General features: G+C 58.0%; 2 protein-coding genes across 4 annotated transcripts in view; both read left to right on the forward strand.

The window, feature by feature from the left end:
* The window catches only part of KIF21B (kinesin family member 21B), a 56,040-nt gene extending 48,544 nt beyond the window's left edge, over window positions 1–7,496 (forward strand). The window contains exons 35-36 of one of the 3 annotated variants that reach the window (XR_010442882.1): window positions 19–279; window positions 819–7,496. Coding sequence is in view for 2 of the 3 variants with exons in the window: in XM_064733308.1 (XP_064589378.1) it covers window positions 19–118 (100 nt within the window). In the remaining variant the exon portion in view is untranslated. Of the gene's footprint in view, window positions 1–18 lie in introns of all 3 variants that reach the window. The other 2 variants (XM_064733308.1, XM_064733309.1) reach the window with 2 other exon arrangements.
* Window positions 7,497–12,318: 4,822 nt separating this feature from the next.
* Window positions 12,319–17,912, forward strand: ELF3 (E74 like ETS transcription factor 3). Its single transcript, XM_064733050.1, has 9 exons — window positions 12,319–12,447; window positions 13,516–13,684; window positions 14,257–14,478; window positions 14,696–14,779; window positions 14,873–14,986; window positions 15,111–15,200; window positions 15,722–15,838; window positions 15,989–16,184; window positions 16,879–17,912. The coding sequence occupies exons 2-9, from the start codon at window positions 13,522–13,524 to the stop codon at window positions 16,997–16,999; spliced, it is 1,107 nt and encodes a 368-aa protein (XP_064589120.1). The 5' UTR covers window positions 12,319–12,447; window positions 13,516–13,521; the 3' UTR covers window positions 17,000–17,912.
* Window positions 17,913–18,247: the final 335 nt, after the last annotated feature.

Genomic DNA, 18,247 nt, shown 5'->3' on the forward strand with positions numbered 1-18,247 from the left:
CTCCCATCTGTGCCACAGTGACTGCCGGGTAAAGTTATGGAATTACGTGCCTGGGCTCACCCCTTGCCTTCCACGACGCGTCCTTGCCATAAAGGGCCGTGCTACTAGTCTGCCTTGACCCTCCTGCTCTTGACTCTCTTGCTCATATGCTCCTCTTCTGTCTCTCCTTCCCTTTTCTCTCCATCCCTCCCCTCTTTCTGTTCCTCTCACTGTTGCTTTTGCTCCTCTCTCTCTTTCCCTCCCCCCCGTTTTTTCTCTGGTCTGAGCTGCTTCTTCACGGTATGAAACTATTCTGAGTTTTTCTCCACTTGATAAGTCTTTGTTAGAATGGACTCACCCCCTTGGCCCAGTCATCCCCTGCCTTGGTTTCACTTCTTTTTGTTTTTTTCCTCGCCAAGTGCCCACATCTACTTTGGCACCTCAGTGGGAAGCCATGGCCTGCCCGTGCCTTTGCATGGATAGTGGGTTGGGAGTCAGCAGCCACCCCCAAATCAGCCCATGCCCCAGGAGCAAAGCAGCTCCCTGGATTTCACTGCTGGAGCTCATTCAGGGCGGGTAGGAGTCCTGGTGTGGGGTCACCCCTTCCCTTTGTCCCCAGCTGCTGCCAGTGGGGTGAGCTGGAGGCTGAGCCCCATTGGGTTTGCCTTCTCCCCAAAGTGCACCAGACAATTCCTGCCAAGGGAGAAGGGCCTGGAAGCTTGGGGGGCTGCATGTTGCTGTGCTGGGGAGGGGAGGGCAGTGAGCACCCTGTGGGCAGTGCTGTGGGGCTCCTGCCCCAACCCCTGGGTCATGCTGTCCCTCTCACCTTTGCTCCTCAGCGACTTGACAGTGAAGCTCTGGAGTGGGAGGAGGTTGCCTGCGGGGTCAAACTAGGAACTGCACAAAGACTGGAAGGCGTGGGCAGGGTGAGGGGCAGGGCACCTCCCCTGCTCTCAGTGAGGACTCAGCCACCCACAGGAGCTCAGCCCAGCACAGGGGTTTCTTTGTGCCTGACCCAACGGGGTGGACAATGCTGCATCTGGTACTCTGGTCAGCTCCTGTGAGGAAGCAGCTCTGTGGGGCAGCAGCAGCTCCACCTGCCCTCCTGCTGAGGTTTCTGATGGTTCTCCAGTGAACAGGAAATGTTTCATCTCTCACCATCCTGCTGTAAGGACTTTGGGGGTCAGAGGTCCCTGACTCCTCAGAGACACCCAGCTCCCTCCTGCCATGGCTCTGCCGTGCTGTGCTGCTCCTGGGCTGGTTCCTGCAGGAGTCTTCTCCACTCCACGAGGACATTTGGTGTCTGCTGGCCAGGACCACCACACAGAGGATGCTTCTCTGGAGCCATTTCTTGTGAGACACCTCTGGTGTGGGGACTGCAGAAGGATTTCCTGGTACTCCCAGCCTTCCCTTTCCTGTGTGGACGTGTCCCCAGTGGTTGGAGGGTGCACTCTGAGCTCCTTTGCCATGTCCCATCTCATGAGGCACAGCAAGCCTGGGATGTTCTCCATTGGGCAGCTTCCAGACTGACCTGCTGCAGTTCCTTTGACATTCTCCAAACCCCACTTGTAAACTCAACTGCCCCCTGGCTCTGGGCTCTTTCCCACATGCCCAGCCTGCTCAGCCCTGCTCTGAACATCCTGACCCCATCAGGGCTTTGTGCTGGGTTCCTGCACCAGTTAACCCCTTGAGATGAAGAAATGAAGCAGGAATGGAGGTTACAGGGCAAAAAGGCCGAGGCTGGATGTGGCACCCCACTGCTGTGGCTCTGTCTGTCCTTCCCTTGGGTTCTGCCCTCACCTCTGCCTGGACTGGAGCTTGCTCAGGCTGGGCCTGCATGGATGCAAGGCTGGAGAGGAGCCAGCAAGGCAGGGAGCAGCCAGAGTCACTGTGGCAGGAGCAGAGGGGGACAGGGTTGCACACTGACCTTGCACAAGTCCCTGACTCCCCCTGTGCTGGAAGGACAATCCTGCAGTGGATGATCTCGCACAATCTCATCTCCTGGAGGGTCTGGGGGCTCCACCCAGGACTGTTTCCCCAAGGACATTCTGCAGGCTCTTTCCTCAGTCTCTCCTGTTCAAGGGGGGCTGGTAAGTCCCTGGTCTCACACTGGAGCTTCCCTCCATCTCTCTATGGCCCGTTGGACCATCCCCTGCTCTGTCCTGCCCTGTGGAATGGCCAAGGAGGCCCCAGGATGGGTGTTCCTGCCTCACACACTCTCCTTTCCCCATTGTCACAGAAGAAGCAGCACTTGAACTCAAATTTAAGGATTTCTCCATGTGATCCCACAGCACTGAACTGGGATCTTGGAGGCCAGGGGCTCCAGGACCTGCCCCATCAAGCACAGACCATTTCCCCTCTGCTCTCTCCAACCATGGTGATACCTTGACCTGCCCCAGCTCATCTGCCACCAGCCCTTGCTCCAGGCACTCTGGCTGGAGTGAGGGGATCCCTCTGCATCTCTGCATCATGAAAGACAGGAATTTCTGTATTGATTTGGTGGGGGAAGGGGAGGGTTGCCTTTTTTTTGGGAAAATTCCATCCTGCTGGCTTGCCTTGTTGGAGGGTAAATGGTACATGTGTGTGTCTGTCTGTGTGTGAGAGTGACCCTGCCAGGACAGTCCCTGCTCCCTGGGAGTGTGGCTGAGCCCTGCACTGCCAGGACTGGTGGCTGGCTGAGGAGAGGCTCCCATCCATCCTGTGTGACCTGTGCAGGCCAAAAGTGCACAGAGAGCTCAGCACCCAGTGGCACAAAGCCATGGGGGTCTGCAGGAGGTGTCTCCCCCCCAGGCCTGTCTTGGAGGGGTTTTTACACTCATCCCTCAGCTGGTTTGGCTGGAGGGGCTCTGTGTGTGTGTGGCTGTCTCTGGGAAGTGTTTGGCTGTAAGTATTGAATCTGTGTGCTCTGAGATCTCCAGTGCCTGCCCTGAGCCTTCCCTGCTGCCATGGCTGGAGGGGGCTCCCAGGGTCAGACCTTCCTTGCCTTTGCCCCCAACACCTCCCTGTGTGCAGGCTGAAAGGGCCTGTTCAGTATTCCAGGGCTGAGTGGCCAGTCCTGAGCCTCTCCTGCTGCTGTGTCCAGGCTCTCACAGCCCATGGATGGAGGGAGGTGGTGCTGGGGCATTGCTGTCCTGAGGCAGGGGGTTTGAAGGGAGGAGAGTCCTGATTTAGGAATAGCATTCTCCCATTTAGTGCTCCCACTAAAACCCCCATCCCCATCCCTAGCAGGGTGGAGAGGGGAATTGGAGGTAAAAAGATGAAGATCACAGGTTGAGATAAGAGCAATTTGCTGGAAACAGCAGTGAGATAAAAAACAAACAGGAAGACAGCAGCAATGTTAATAACAAAAGTACAGAAAAGAGGGAATGATTCACATGCATACTGCTCACCCTGACCTGACCACAGCCATATTCTACTGACCAGAGTAGACCTCTCCTCTGAGGAGGAGAAATGGATCCTCCCCTGTGTGTCTCCATGGCATCAGTACATTGTGACCAAGCCTTACACTGCTGTGGATCTGCTGGGCCAGCCTTGGTGCACAGCCCAGCAGAGCCCAGTGCTGCTCTCCCCCTGGCTGCAGGCAGGGCCCTCTGCTCACTGCTGCCCCTGTGGAGGTGCATTCAGGGCGATCAGAAGTGACATTAGCCCTGTTATTCTGTCTGAGCACGTGCACACTGGAAGCTGGGCTGGCATTTATCCCTGAAGAATCCCTGCAGTTGTTGTTTTCCCTCTCAGCTCACACAGCCATGCTTCTGGGGCAGAGGTGGGTTTTCCTTCCCAATTCCTCCTGTCCTCTCTGTGCTCATGCAGGTAAAACCATAGGATGCCTTGTGGTGTGCCAGTTGCTCCCAGCAGCAGAGGCTCTGCTCTGTACTGGTGTGACATGGCACATTTCCTCAGTCCACAGCCCTGGATTGGAGGATAAGTCCAGTCCTAAACTGGACCTGGGCTGCTCCAGTCTTAGACAGTCTCTTTACACAGCTGAGACATGGGTTAGTAGGAAGGAAAAACAATAATGATCATCATCAGAGTTGGGGAGTCACCTTTAACACTGTTTGTTCTGTTCAGAGCTCTGAATAACCTCCCCAGAAATCTCTTTCTTGACTCCAAAGACTATGTGCACTGCACTAAGGACACCTGGCAAAATTATTTCCTTAACATCCCAAGGGAATTCAGAGCTTCAGAAGCTGTTTTAACAGACCTCAAGGGAGAAAAGTGGGTGAAAGTCTGGGGAAAATCATCCTCCCATGTTCCCCCACGGGGTGGTCATGATTGTTATTAATGGAGTCCCAAAGGAAGTGCCCCAGGTAGGGGTAGAAGAGCAACACTCAAAACAGCCCTAATGACCCTTGATGTTATCATGTCATAAACAGAGCAATCCTGATCCCCCTCCCTGCTCTGAGACAGGCTGTGATGGGAGCAGACAGGAGTATGTGCAGGGTTGGGTACCCACATGGGCAGAGCAGGCAATGCTGTCACCAGTGGCTCAGTACCCAATACAGAAAATGTTGAGATCTAATTTGCTTCCAAGCCACTCTGGGCAGATCTGTTGTTATCTCAACTGTTCAAGCCCTACCTTGGATGCCAAAAAAACCCAACAAAAAACTGTTGTGGTTTAGGACTGCTATTCCCCAATTTGGTGTTCCCACTACAACTGTGTGCTGCCACAACCCTCACCTCCTTCCCGCCCTGTGGTGGGATGGAGAGGAGGATTAGAGGCACAAAAGGTAAAAAAAATCACAGGCAGAGATAGGAACAATTGACTGGAAACAGCAATGAGATAAGAAAAATGAACAGCAACAATATTAATAACAAAAGTGTACAAAAGAGAGCAAATCACGTGCAAATGCTCTCCACAGTGTTACCCTGATTGAAGAGATCCCTTACCCCTGCCCATCAATGATGTGAGGTGGCCTAAAAGAACCTCTGGGCTCTGGCCATGTCCCCTCCTGGCTACTGCAAAATGAACTCTGTCCTGGCTGGAACCAGGCCAGGGGTGACTGTGACCCCATAGCTCTGTGTGTGTGTGTATGTGTGTGTGTGTAGCTCTTAGTTCCTGTGTGGGTTGATGTTTCTCATGCAGAAGAGCATTTCTTGCTGTTGATCTGGTTTAGCTACCTCACGGTGCAAGCTGGGTGCTGTTCTCATTTGGTTTCCTATTGGGGATGGGGTGGGGAGTTTGTGGTGTAAGAATTTTTATTTTTTCTTCTAATTATTGTTATTGTTATGGTTTTGACACTTGAATTCATCCTGGGGACACGTGGCCTCGCTCCCACCTTGCTGCATGTCTGAGCCACCCCCTGTGTCCCCTCCCTGCTCCTCCTGGGCAGGGAGCAGGGCTGGGGTCCCTGCCCCAGAGGGATCCCCCAGAGCAGCTGCAACACTGAGATTTTGCTCCCATTCCTCATGGGATTCTGAGGATCTGTGGTGTTGCCATTGGTGATTGGGTTGGTTGGCAGCCTGGGGGTGGCTCCATCCCCCTTGGAAAGGGGGCTCAGAAAGGCTCAGCTCAGCCCAGATTTCTCCCTCTGCTCTCACAGATACTCTGTGGCTGTGATGGAGCTCTGGGCTGGGGGATGTCTGTGCAAAGCACAATGCTGGGGTGAGCTGCTTCCAGCCACCTCTGCCCAGAGCCTGCTGCTCAGAAAGGCTCAGCCCAGCCCAAATTTCTCCCTCTGCTCTCTCACACACTCTGTGGCTGTGATGGAGCTCTGGGCTGGGAGATGTCTGTGCAGAGCACATTGCTGGGTGGGCTGGTTCCAGCCACCAGTGCCCAGAGCCTGCTGCAGGTGCTGGGAAAGCCTCTGCCCAAGCTGGGCATGGTCTGTGAGAACCTGATTCTGCTGTGTGATGGATTTTTCATTCCCAAAACCTGTAGTTGTGTCTAGATTGAGTGCCAGGCACTGGCCATAAACCAGCCCTGGAGCCCCAGCTCAGGCTGGCAGCTGCCCTGGCACAGGGGTCAGGGGGCTCTGAGCCAGTTTGGGGTGCAGGTCCTCCCAAACACTAAAGCACAAGGTCCCACATGCAGTGGGTCTAGGAGGGGTGGCCCCTTGGTCCCTGGCCCTCCAGAGCTCCAATGGGACCATGGGCTGAGGCTGGAGGAGGAGGAGGAGGACTGGGCTGAAGGCTCTTTGCCTGTGGGTGAGCTGTTCCATCCCTGTGCCCTACGCTGGCTGCACACCTGAAGTCCTCTCTGGTGGTCTCAGAGCCCCTCCAGGGCAGGGACACTTTGGAGCTGCCTTTGTACCACACACCTCACTTTCCTCTGTCCTTGGGCACCTGGCTTTGTGACAAGGGTGTGCTCATACCTGCACTCCTGCCTCAGGCTGCTGGGTTGTGCTTCTTTCCCAGGGCCCATCTCTGGCTCTGGGGGTCTCCTCACCCCCAGCACACAGCTCCAGCCTCTGTGGAGGGAGCAGGGCTGGACCAGAGGCAGGAGCCTGAAAGCACTGGACCCCCAAACCACTGTGAGCCCTCCTGAGCAGTGTCCCCTCCCTGTCACCTACAGCTCTGATGGCACAGGCTGGGCTGGGAGCTCTGGGGTCCCATCCTGTCCCCCCAGGTTCCCTCCCCACCACCTCTGAGCAGCTGCTTTGGGGTCTCAACTGCTGCCTCCTGCCTTGGTGCTGCAAACCCAGTGCCTGCTTCCCATGGTGCTCTCCCAGTGCTCCTCACCCTCACCAGTCCTTCACCAGTCCTCCCAGTGCCCCACACTGGAGAGTCCAGGTACGATCCCTGCCAAGCACAGGGCTCCAGTTTGCTTTCCACATTCCCCCTGGAGCTTCACTGTCTCCTGCAGGCTGCTCGTCCTCCTGAGCCCCCCTCACCCTTCTGGGAAGGGACGAGGACCCCCAGCCCTTCCAGGTGCTGTACGGTGCTCCAGCTGTAACTGGGACAGACCCAGCTCCCAGAAAAGCACAGCCCTGCACCTTCCTCCTCCTCCCCAGAGCTCATCCTGTCACCCACCACAGCCCTGCACCTTCCTCCTCCTCCCCAGAGCTCATCCCCTCACCCACCACAGCCCTGCACCTTCCTCCTCCTCCTCCCCAGAGCTCATCCTGTCACCCACCACAGCCCTGCACCTTCCTCCTCCTCCTGCCCCAGGGCTCGTCCCCTCACCCACCACAGCTCTGCCCTGGTTCCTCCCGGCTGCTCCTCCTGGCCTGGCACCCCCAGGTGCTGCCCCAGCCTGGTGTGGGGCAGCTGCAGCACTGTGTCCCCTGCCCCATCACTCCTCCCTGCACAAGGAGCACAACAGCAGATGCCTTTTCACACTTTTGGGGCTTTTCCCAGAGGCCAGCTGCCCTGGAGGCTGGTGGTGTCTCTGTGGGGGCTGTGCAGCCCGGCCCTGGCTGGGTTTGGCAGAGTATGAGGGGTTTGTGTGTGTGTGTGTTTTCTACCTTGGTGTGTTCCTGTAAATAGTGTAAGTTATTGTGCTCTCCTGCTGTACGTTTTTCAATGGCTGTTTGTTTCTTGCCTTTTTGTCTTTGCAAATAAAATGTTCTTGACATGAAGGCATGAGCACAGAGGTGGTTTTGAGGAGGGAAAGGGCACAGCCAGGAGCCTCCCATCCCCTCCTGTGCCCATGAGCCTGGCCCAGGGGCTGGGGGATAGATGGGGAGGAGGGGCTGTGGCTGCATCCCTTCTGGATGGAGTGGGAAATGTCCCTCCCCATGACAGGGATTACACGTGGTGGCCCTTAAAGGTCCCTTCTACCCCAAACATTTCTGTGACTCTATAATCCTCTTGGCTGGGAGAAGATTGGACAAGAGGAAATGGCATCAAGTTGTTTCAGGGATGGTTCAGGTTGGATATAGGGGGAAATTTCTGCATCAAAATGGTGCTCAGGCCTGGGCAGTGATGGAGACACCATCCCTGAAGTGGTCAGAAGACCTGTGGATGTGGCACTTGGGGACACAGTTCCATGGTGAACATGGCAGAGCTGGGGGAGTGGTTGGACTCAATGATCTTGGAGGGCTTTTCCAAAGGAACATTTCCAGGATTCTCAGGTGACCCAGACACCTGCAGGCAGCAGATCCTTGGGCAGATGGGGCAGAACTGATGTCAGTAGGGGCAGATTCAGGGGCTGAGGCGGTGGAAGGGGCTGAGGGGCTGCCCCTCTCCTGGGGAGGAGGAGGAGGAGGAGGAGGGTGCCCACCAGGCAGTGCCAACCCCTGCAGGAGTCAGAGCATCCCTGAGCCTGCAGCATCACATCAGTGCCGAAAGGAAGGTTTGGGAAGAGGAGGTTTGGGAAGGTTTGGGAAGGGAAGGTTTGGGAAAGTTTGGGAAGGTTTGGGAAGGTTTGGGAAGGGAAGGGAAGGTTTGGGAAGGTTTGGGAAGGTTTGGGAAGGGAAGGTTTGGGAAGGGAAGGTTTGGGAAGGTTTGGGAAGGGAAGGTTTGGGAAGGTTTGGGAAGGTTTGGGAAGGTTTGGGAAGGTTTGGGAAGGTTTGGGAAGGTTTGGGAAGGGAAGGGAAGGGAAGGGAAGGGAAGGGAAGGGAAGGGAAGGGAAGGGAAGGAAGGGAAGGGAAGGAAGGGAAGGAAGGGAAGGTTTGGGAAGGAAGGTTTGGGAAGGGAAGGGAAGGTTTGGAAGGTTTGGGAAGGTTTGGAAGGGAAGGTTGGGAAGGTTGGGAAGGTTTGGAAGGTTTGGAAGGTTGGAAGGTTTGGGAAGGGAAGGGAAAGGGAAGGGAAGGGAAGGGAAGGGAAGGGAAGGGAAGGGAAGGGAAGGGAAGGGAAGGGAAGGGAAGGGAAGGGCGGTGGCGCGGGGCCGCCAGCAGGGGTCAGCGCTGGCTGCGCCACCGCCGCGCCCGGAGCGCAGGAGGGGACGCGGGGATGGGGATGGGATGAGGGTCCTGCCGGGGGCTCAGGGTGTTCTGTGCCACACAGCCCTGCCAGGCAGCCCCCGGATTCCCTGGGGCGATGCAGTGCAGTGTCCGGGGAGATGGGGAGGGGGGTGTTGGGGCAGTGCAGATAGGAGGTTTTGGGGGCGATGGGGAGATGGCAGGGCCCTGCCGCTGCGGGCTGCTGCCGTGCGGGATGTGTGACACGGTGCCACCGTGTGGTGCCCGCTGAGCCCCCGAGGTGAGCGATGCCAGAGCCCAAGGACGCTGGGCAGCCTCCACGGTGGGGAGGGGGACACCGAGCTGTCCTGGGAGCTGTGGCAATGAGATGCTGACAGTGAGCTGCCCCTGCAGCCCCTGGGGCCGGGCTCAGCTGCTGCAGCCCCCATTGCCCCTGTGCCAGGCAGCGCTGTGGGGCTGGGCAGAGCGAGCAGCTCTGGGGGCTGCCAGCCCCGCGCTGTGCCCGCTGCCCCCGCACCCCCTGCCCTGCCTGGGCACCGCTGCCCCCACACCCTGGGGCCACAGCCCGGCTTCAAACGTGCCCACAGTGCCCATCCCAAGCTATGCCAGCCCAGCTCTGAGGTGTCTCTGGGGGCTGGCGGTGCCCACGGGTGCCCCAGCCCCCAGCGCCACGCCCTGTGTCACCCTCAGCCTGTGACAGGGCTGTCACCTTAGCTAAACCTCCATGGTGCTGCCAGGACAAGCATGGGGGTGTCAAGGGCCCAACTCCCCCTGGCAGGGCAGGTGACATCGCTCCTGCTCCCACCTGGTGCCTCAGCCACTCGTGGCATCACAGACACTTTTCATTGCCTGCCAGTCATCCTGTCACCATGTCACTCATGACCACCTCTTTCTTGCTGCAGTGTCCTGTGCCATGCACCCCACGTGCCAGCAGCAAGGGGACAGCAGGGACACAGCCCTGGGAGCTGTGGCAGTGAGATGCTGGCAGCCCCGTGCCACCCATCCTCAGGCTGAGGGAGGAATTGCTCTGAGCCCATTGGGGCTGGGGCTGCTTCATGGGCCCCATTCCGCACCTTGCTGTGCCCCAGGGCTTTAGGGGACACCTCAGGAGAAGTTTATGCCCTCCCAAGCTCCCAGCACAGCGTTTCAGCATCTCTGGGGAGGGCTGCCCATGGCAATCTCCCCAGGGCCCATCACAGGGCCCAAGCTGTGGCACCCAAGGGGCCAAAGGGGCAGGAAGGGCATTCCTGCAGGCAGGAAAGGGAAGGGCACCTGCAGGGGGTGGGGAAGAGAGCTCAGATGCTCTGGCCTCCTGATTGCCAAAGGCCAGGGAAGGAAGGGGCAAGCTCAGGAGGACACTGAGGCTGTCATCCCTGGGAGCCCCTCTGTCACGGTGGCACTGCCTGGGCACATGGACCAGCTGTGGTGTCTCCCTGAGGTCAGTCTGCAGGGAAGGGACACCTGGCATGGGGGTGCTCAGGGTGCTCTGTGCCACACAGCCCTGCCAGGCAGATCCCAGATTCCCTGGCATGGGCAGAGCTGTGGATGGGTGGGCTGTGCACAGCTCGGGCAGGAGATTCTCAAATGCCACAGGGCCACCTCATCACCCGTTGGCTGGTGGCCCAGAGGATGGCAAAAACATCCCAATCCTGCTCCAGGGACACCTGCAGTGGAGTGGAGGGTGGAAAAACCTTTCCCCAGGGGCAGCTTTCCAAGCACAGGCACTGCCCAGTGTGCAGCCAGCTCCTGGGCACGGGGCAGCCCTGGGCTCCATCCCTGGCTCTGGGTCTCTCTCCCTGGTGGCCCTGTGGCAGTGACAGACAGGGCTGTTCCCTGCCATGGGGATGTCCCTGTGGGATGCTGTGCCCAGGGAACAGAAGGGCCTGGCAGCACCAGCTCTCGTGAGGGTGCTGAGGAGGAATGAAGCTGGGGTGGGTGATCAGCTGGTGGGACCTGGTGCCTCCTGGCTGGCACACTGGGATGTGACACAGGGGACAGGACATGAGCCACCCTGCCCTTGCTGGCCCATGTGCCAGGCTGGAGTATCCATGTTTGCAACAGCCTGTGAGCACAGGAGATGGTTTGCTGCCAGGTTTGGAGTGATAAGGACCTGAAGTGACAAGGGACTCTGTGATGCCAGGGTCTGCTCTGCTTCCAGGGGTCCAGGACTGCCTCAGTCTGCAGGTGGCTCAGCAAAGAACCAGAACCAGGCAAAGGAGTGCCCCAGCTTTGGCTGGGACTGGCCTAGCACAGGCCTCCCTTGCCAGCTGGGCTAAACCCAGCACAAATAAACCTCAAAGGGCCCCAGGTACCCCTGCCCAAGGCCAGAGAGGCAAGAGCCACCAAAGGTACTTCCCCAAATGCATCCCACGACCCTGCCTTGTCCCTTGGCACGCGTCCCTGGTGAGCATGTGTGCCTGCGGGTGCCAGGCACGTGTGACATGGCAGGGCAGGGGCTGTCCCAGCTCTGCAGCCTCTCCCAGACCTCCCCCAGGCAAAAATCGACCCGTTCTGACAGACAGAGCAGCAATGCTCAGGCACCTCCCTGGTCTCCGCTGTACCCCTACAAAAACAACCTGTCCCCACCAGCATGTGCGCTGTCCCCAGTGTTTGTCCTGCTTGGTCACTGAGACCTGTTCCTGCTCTGGGAAATGTGTGCCACCCCAGGCTGTGCTCCAGGCACAGGGCACCTGCTGAGTGCCAGGGCTGGCTGCCCACCTGGCCAGGTGTGTGCCCAGGGCAGTCCTGGCTCCGCTGCCCGGGCAAACCCTGGGAGGGACCCACAGGGCCCACCTGACCCCACAGGGCCCACCAAACCCCACAGGGCCCACCTGACCCCACAGGGCCCACCAAACCCCACAGGCGGTTTTGGCTGCAGGAGCTGAATGAACCTGCTGCTGTGAGCAAACAAACACGAGCCTGGCAGCAGTTCTCAGGCACTTGTCTGGTCTCTGCTGTACCCCCACAAAAACCACCTGTCCCACAAAAACCACCTGTCCCACCTGAGCCCTGCTCCCAGCATGTGCCCTGTCCCCAGCATTTATCCTGCTTGGTCACTGAGACCTGCTCCTGCTCTGGGAAATCTGTGCCACCCAAGGCACCCCCACTGCACCTGCTGAGTGCCAGGGCTGGCTGCCCACCTGGCCAGGTGTGTGCCCAGGGCACAGTGAAGGACTGGGATCAGCTCCTGGCTCCACTGCCCAGGCAAACCCCACAGGGCCCACCCGACCCCACGGGTGGTTTTGGCTGCAGTGAACCTGCTGCTGTGAGCAAACAAACACGAGCCTGGCAAGAAAGCAGCCCGTGAAGGCAGTGTGGGTGAAACTCTGGGCACCGCTGGGGCACGGGCTCTGACAATGATTAAACTGGCCAGCCCAGATTTCCCGGCAAGGCAGCGCAGGGCCGGGACCCGGTGGTTCATATTATGCAAATCACCTGGATCTGGGAGCATGAACGTTTGGGGCTGGAATTCCCCTCGGGCTGCCAGATTGTTACACCGCCCAAGCTATAAAAGCAGAGGCACGGGCAGGGCTTGCCCATCGGCACCAGCCTCCCGGGGCCCATGAGCAGAGCCTAGGGCCGGCCCGGCCTCCTCTCCTCTCCCCGGCTCCTCTCCCCTGCCTCCTCTCTGGATTACCCACCGCTGCTGGATTTGCCACCACAGAAGGTACCAAAGCTTTTTTGCCGGGCCTGTTGATGTCCCCGAGGCCAGGACAACTGCTTTGCTCTCTCCTTGCACCTTGGTTCTCAGCGGGGATGTGCTCTGGCTTTTTCTCCAGGCTCCATCTTGGCTGTCCCGCCTCAGCCGGGAGTGAGGGCCCTGAGGGGGCAGCGGGACAGCAGCACCCAAAATGGACAGCACGATTTGGCTTTTTGTGAGGGCTGGGCAGGGCTTGGTGCCCTCCTGGCTGCAGTGATTGGGATGTGCTTGTTGTGCAGAGGACTGGAGCTGTGGCACAGCAGCGGGCAGGGGCAGCCGGCTGGGCCAGGGGGCTCAGGAGTGCCCAAACCCCTCACCCTCAGAGGGGCTGGGGGTCACTGTTCTCTGCCAGCCACCCTCTGGCTGTCACCTTTTGCTGGGTGAGGGTCACTGTTCTCTGCCAGCCACCCTCTGGCTGTCACTTTTTGCTGGGTGAGGCCAGGGTCACTGTTCTCTGCCAGCCACCCTCTGGCTGTCACCTTTTGCTGGGTGAGGGTCACTGTTCTCTGCCAGCCACCCTCTGGCTGTCACTTTTTGCTGGCTGAGGCCAGGGTCACTGTTCTCTGCCGCCCACCTTCTGGCTGTCACCTTTTGCTGGGTGAGGGTCACTGTTCTCTGCCAGCCACCCTCTGGCTGTCACCTCTTGCTGGGTGAGGGTCACTGTTCTCTGCCAGCCACCTTCTGGCTGTCACCTCTTGCTGGGCAAGGCCAGGGTCACTGTTCTCTCCTGGCCACCTTCTGGCTGTCACCTCTTGCTGGGTGAGGCCAGGCTGCTGGGACAGGGCTGCTCACAAACAGTGACACCATGTCCCCAGCTCACTGTGGCTCAGCCTCCCTCTGTGCTGGCCCCCGAGGAGCTGTGAGTCAGCCCCAGCCAGCAGGTGCTGGGTGCATATTTCTGCAGAAGTGACCTAGAGGTGACGATGGGTGGAGGGAGAGACAGCCCGACCTCACCCAGCCTGGCTCTGGGGTGCTGTAGGTGCTGAGCCCAGGGCTCACTGGACTCTCTGGGCTCACTGTCATCTCTTGGCACAGAGCTCCATGGCAGGATCTTGTGAGATCAGCAACATCTTCTCCAACTACATCAGCGCCATGTACCAGCCTGACGAGGTGCAGCCAGGCTTGGACATGCTGGGACAGCTTGGGGATGACAGCACCCTGGGGCTCGGCCTCCCGGCCAGCCAGCCCCCAGCACAGAGCACAGGTAGGAGCAGGGGAGTGGCACTGGGGAGCTGGCACATTGGGGCAGTTGTGAGGCAGTGCCACTGGCTGGGAAGAGGACTGCAAGGTCCTCGTCCCACTGGGACAGGTCGGCACCTTCCACCATGCCTCAGTTTCCCCAGGGAAAGGCAGTGGGAGGACACCCTGGGTGGCACAAGGGAGCACATGTATCTGATTTATACAGGCGATGGGGGAATCATTGTCCTCCTCCCACAGCACAGCATAGGGGACAGGCTGCCAGGGCTCACCAGGAGCAATCCTGGTGATGGGTGCTTATGTGATGGTGCTCAGAGAGACACCATGAGAAACCAGCAGAGCAGGCTGGATCACAGCACAAACAGGACAAATGGCACCGAAACCAGCTGTGGGGGAAGTGTGGGGTCTGTGGGGCAGGGCACTGCGGACCCTTTAGGCCCATAGCTCTTCAAGAGCAGGGCCTGTGTGTCCCTCAGGATCACCACTGCCCCACACCAGGTGCCCAGTGGCACACCCACTCAAGGCACACAGTGCTGGCACAGCCACCCTGCTCTGAGCCCTGCTCTCCATCCCTTGCAGACAAGCCCCAGTGGTTCAGTGAGCTCCCCTACCTCTGGAGCAAGGTGCAGGTGCTGGAGTGGATCAGCTACCACGTGGAGAAGAACAAGTACGATGCCAGCTCCATCGACTTCTCCTGCTGCAACATGGACGGGCGCACGCTGTGCCACTGCAGCCGCGAGCAGATGCGCCGCATCTTCGGGCCCCTGGGGGACGAGCTCTACGACCGCCTGCACGAGATCAGTGAGTACACCAGGCTCTCCTTCTCCTGCAGCTCAAGAATGAGTCTGAGAGGCCTCCACTAGCCCAGGAGGCCAGAACTTGCTGGGCACTGCAGGGGCTGCGTGGGAGGGTGTGGGGGCACAGAGCTGACCGAGCATGGCTGGGCTCAGCTCCTACTCTGCACTATTCCCCTTCATATGGAACAGGCATAGCTAATCCCAGTCCTTCACTCCTGTAGCCTCTGATGAGCTGAACTGGATCATTGATTTGCTGGAAAAAGAGGATGCGACTTCCCAGACCTTCCTGAACTCCAGCCAGCTGGGTAAGAGAGGGGCCTTGGCCAAGCCCTTTCCCCAAGGATCACATACTGATGGCAGCAAGGCTAACCCCTTCATCCCTTCTCTGCCCCTTCCAGAGCTGGGAAATCCCTGTGCCAAGGACTCCTTGGAGGACTTAAAGCCCACAAACCCTTTCACAGACTTCACCTGCTTGCCGGGCTCCATGTCCCCAGGCAGCTCTGATGTCTCAGGTCAGTGTTTTGACAGGGTGGGTTTGGGTCTCGCTGAAGTCTGGTGGCAGGGGAAGGGTGGGAACCAGGGGGAAAATCCTCCAGATGCTCAGAGGTCTGAACCCTGATCCTTTTTGCCTCTCAGGGCCTGTGATGTCCCACAGCCCCAACTCTCAGGACTCCGGTGGAAGTGACCTCGACCTCGACCCTGCAGAATCAAAGCTTTTCCCTAATGGTGAGTTTTTCCTTCCAGACAGGAGCTAGGAGGGGAGAGCTGGCTCCCAGGCAGTTCTGCACTTCCTACCTGGCCATGATTTAGGAACAACACCTGAACCCCCATCCTCACACTGAGAGGAGGGAAAGGCCTGTTTCCCTGGGTGCTCTGCTTCTGTTTCTCTCCGTTGAGCAGGGTGATGGGCAGGGCAGTGTGATCCTGTGGGAAGGGCTGGGTGGTGGCAGATGGGTGAAGGCTGCAGCCAGGGATCCTGGGCACAGGAGTCAGTGTTTGGTGTTGATCCCAGCTGGTGGTGACCCCAGGAATGCAAGGAATCAGTAGGGTCTGGGGAAGGAGCAGCATGCTGCCCTAAGCATAGAGTTGGGGATGAGGGTGGGATGAGGCTGGAGGGAATGGGGTGACCTTGCTCTCAGGGGATATTGCCCTGGTACCTGGGCCTGAAAAGAGGGTGGGAAGACAGGGAGGTCTGTAGCCCAGCATGTGCTGCCCAGCCTGACGTGTGCCCCTCTCTGTGTGCACAGAGCACTTTCCAGGCAGCAAAAAAGGCGACAGCAAACACGGCAAGAGGAAACGGGGACGGCCCCGAAAACTCAGCAAGGAGAGCAGAGACTGCCTGGAGAACAGGAAGAGCAAGCACTGTACGTGAGGAGCACGGACTGCCTCTCTGGGCTTCTTGGCTTTGTGGGGAATGATGGGAGGAAGGGCCTTGGCAGGGGGGTTTAGGGTGAGCCAAAGGTCCAAGGACCTGCAAGAGCTTCCCTGCTTTACAGCTCAATGTCCTCTTCCAGCCCCAAGAGGCACCCACCTGTGGGAGTTCATCCGGGACATCCTGATCCACCCCGAGCTCAACGAGGGGCTGATGAAGTGGGAGGATCGGCGCGAGGGCGTCTTCAAGTTCCTGCGCTCGGAGGCTGTGGCTCAGCTCTGGGGCCAGAAGAAGAAAAACAGCAGCATGACCTATGAGAAGCTGAGCAGAGCCATGAGGTGAGTGCCCTGCCCTGTCCTGGGGGGGCTCAGCCCCACTAGGGCTCAGCTTGAGCCCTCCAGCAGCTCCTCAGTGTTGGCACCCAGGACATTCCTCTGGCTGCCCTGGGTGATTCGAGACCCTGGCAAGGGGCTCAGAGACCTTGGCACGGAGTCAAAGACACCTGTGCCTTTGATTTTAGCCCATGGAAACAGTTACCAACTTTGTGTAAAGATTTACAAGCCACAAGAGTTTGAGTAGAATGATAGTGAATTTGTCACAGGGTGAAAAGGTAGAATTTTGGGGTTTTAGAATGGGGGTTCAAGAGGCAAAATGGAGGAATCCGGGTGTGTCCTGTCCTTCTCCTTCTTCTTGTCCTCCATCTTCTGCTGAGATTGTGACACTTTTGGACTGGTTTAGAGTAGAGACAGGTGATAGGCATTGGAAAATTACTGTAAATAAAGTACACAGAGTTCGTAGTATAAAAAGCTAACACCACCCCAAAGGCAGTCACTGTGCCACAACCTGATCTCAGCAGGTCAGAGAAAGAATGGAATAGATAAGGAAAAATAAACCCTGAAAAGCAGAACCGATGAATCTTGATTTCTTCAGTCACGGGGCTGGGAAAAAAGAGACTTTCTAATACCTGGGGGGGTCATCTCAGCCACAGAAACCTGAGCCTCAGGGCCCTAATTGCACCTGTGTCCCCCACAGATATTACTACAAACGAGAGATCCTGGAGAGGGTCGATGGACGGCGGCTGGTGTACAAGTTTGGGAAGAACTCCAGCGGCTGGAAGGAAGAGGAGGTGCTCAACAGGAACAAGGAGCTGTAGGAGTCCTGGATGAGCCAGGGGCTGATCAGCCCCTCAGAGCCAGCCCTGAGCTGGGCTCCTTGACAGGAAACTTTGCCTGCAGCTGTATCTGGAAGCTGCTGGCCCATGCAGCGTGTGGAATTGCGCCGAGGTGTGCAGAGCCCCTGTTTTGGCTCCAGTAGGTTATTGCAAACTTCCCTTGCTGGATCCATACCTCCAGCTGGAGCTGTGGGGACTGTGGCTGTTCCAAAGCCTGAACAGATGCAATGGGGAAGAGAACTTCAAGCCCCACTGTGAGAGCCCAGCAGATCTCCTGCAATCACCCACCTCCTGCCTGGGCAGAGGAGCAGCACATCTGTGTCACCTGTGACTGAACAGAGCTTGTCCCAGCTGTGGGGTCTTCCCTCTCACTGCTTGCACCGTGCCAAAGGTGCCCCCTGTCCTCTTCAGTGCGTGTGGGTTGGGTGAGACCCCCTTTGTGTAGCAGCTTCTCAGTGTGGCACCTGCTGAGAGAAGATGGGAACATTGTGGAGCTTCACCCGGCCCCAGAAAGCCCTCAGTGAGTGAGAAGAGGATGTGGGACAGCAGGGCCATGCTGCATTTCTTGCCTGGCCTGTGTCTAGAGACAGGCATTTTCTCCAGAAGCAGCTTCTAATTTATGTAAGACCCAAACCAAGTACATAGTGAATGTACAGATCTATTTTTTCATGAGTGAGATGTTCCTGTGTGAGAGCGTGTGCTGTGGGGCACACAGTGTGTGGTGGCAGGTGGTGATGCTCAGCTGGACTGATGTCACAGGGCACAGACTGGTGCTGTGCCAGCCACGTCAGACTGGTGCCACCCAGCCAGGCACCCACCAGGTGCATGTGGTTTTCTCCTTTTCGAGTGTGAATATAAGATGAATAAATTGTTTGGGGGTTTTGTACCTATCTGTAATTTCTTTTGTTTTTCTTAAACACACAGTGAGGACCAGGCCCGTGTTAGTTGGGATGTGCCATGGCATGGACCTCGTCTGCCACCATCTCCTGCCTGGTCATGCTGGCACAGAGGCACAGGGTGTTCCTCAGGATGAGGTGGGCTTGTCCCAGCTGGCTCAAAGCCACCCAGGGAGGGGCAGCTCACACCCACTCCCAAACCTTGGCCCTTCTCAGAGCCCTCTGGAGTTCCAGCCTTTCCTGGAGCCAGAGTTCACCAGCTGCAGGCTGGAGGGAAGCAAAGCCCTGGCTGATCTGGGCAGGGGTTTCTCTCACACCCTCACATTAATACCCA

The sequence above is a fragment of the Zonotrichia leucophrys genome, chromosome 26 (assembly GCF_028769735.1).
Source record: "Zonotrichia leucophrys gambelii isolate GWCS_2022_RI chromosome 26, RI_Zleu_2.0, whole genome shotgun sequence".
Classification (NCBI taxonomy): domain Eukaryota; kingdom Metazoa; phylum Chordata; class Aves; order Passeriformes; family Passerellidae; genus Zonotrichia; species Zonotrichia leucophrys.

What these genes read in the sequence shown, in the direction of transcription:
- ELF3 (XM_064733050.1), top strand. Translation starts at nt 13,522, where the DNA reads ATGGCAGGATCTTGTGAGATCAGCAACATCTTCTCCAACTACATCAGC. An exon ending in GCCCCCAGCACAGAGCACAG is followed by an intron (nt 13,685 to 14,256) that starts GTAGGAGCAGGG and finishes CATCCCTTGCAG; the next exon opens with ACAAGCCCCAGTGGTTCAGT. An exon ending in AAGCTGAGCAGAGCCATGAG is followed by an intron (nt 16,185 to 16,878) that starts GTGAGTGCCCTG and finishes TGTCCCCCACAG; the next exon opens with ATATTACTACAAACGAGAGA.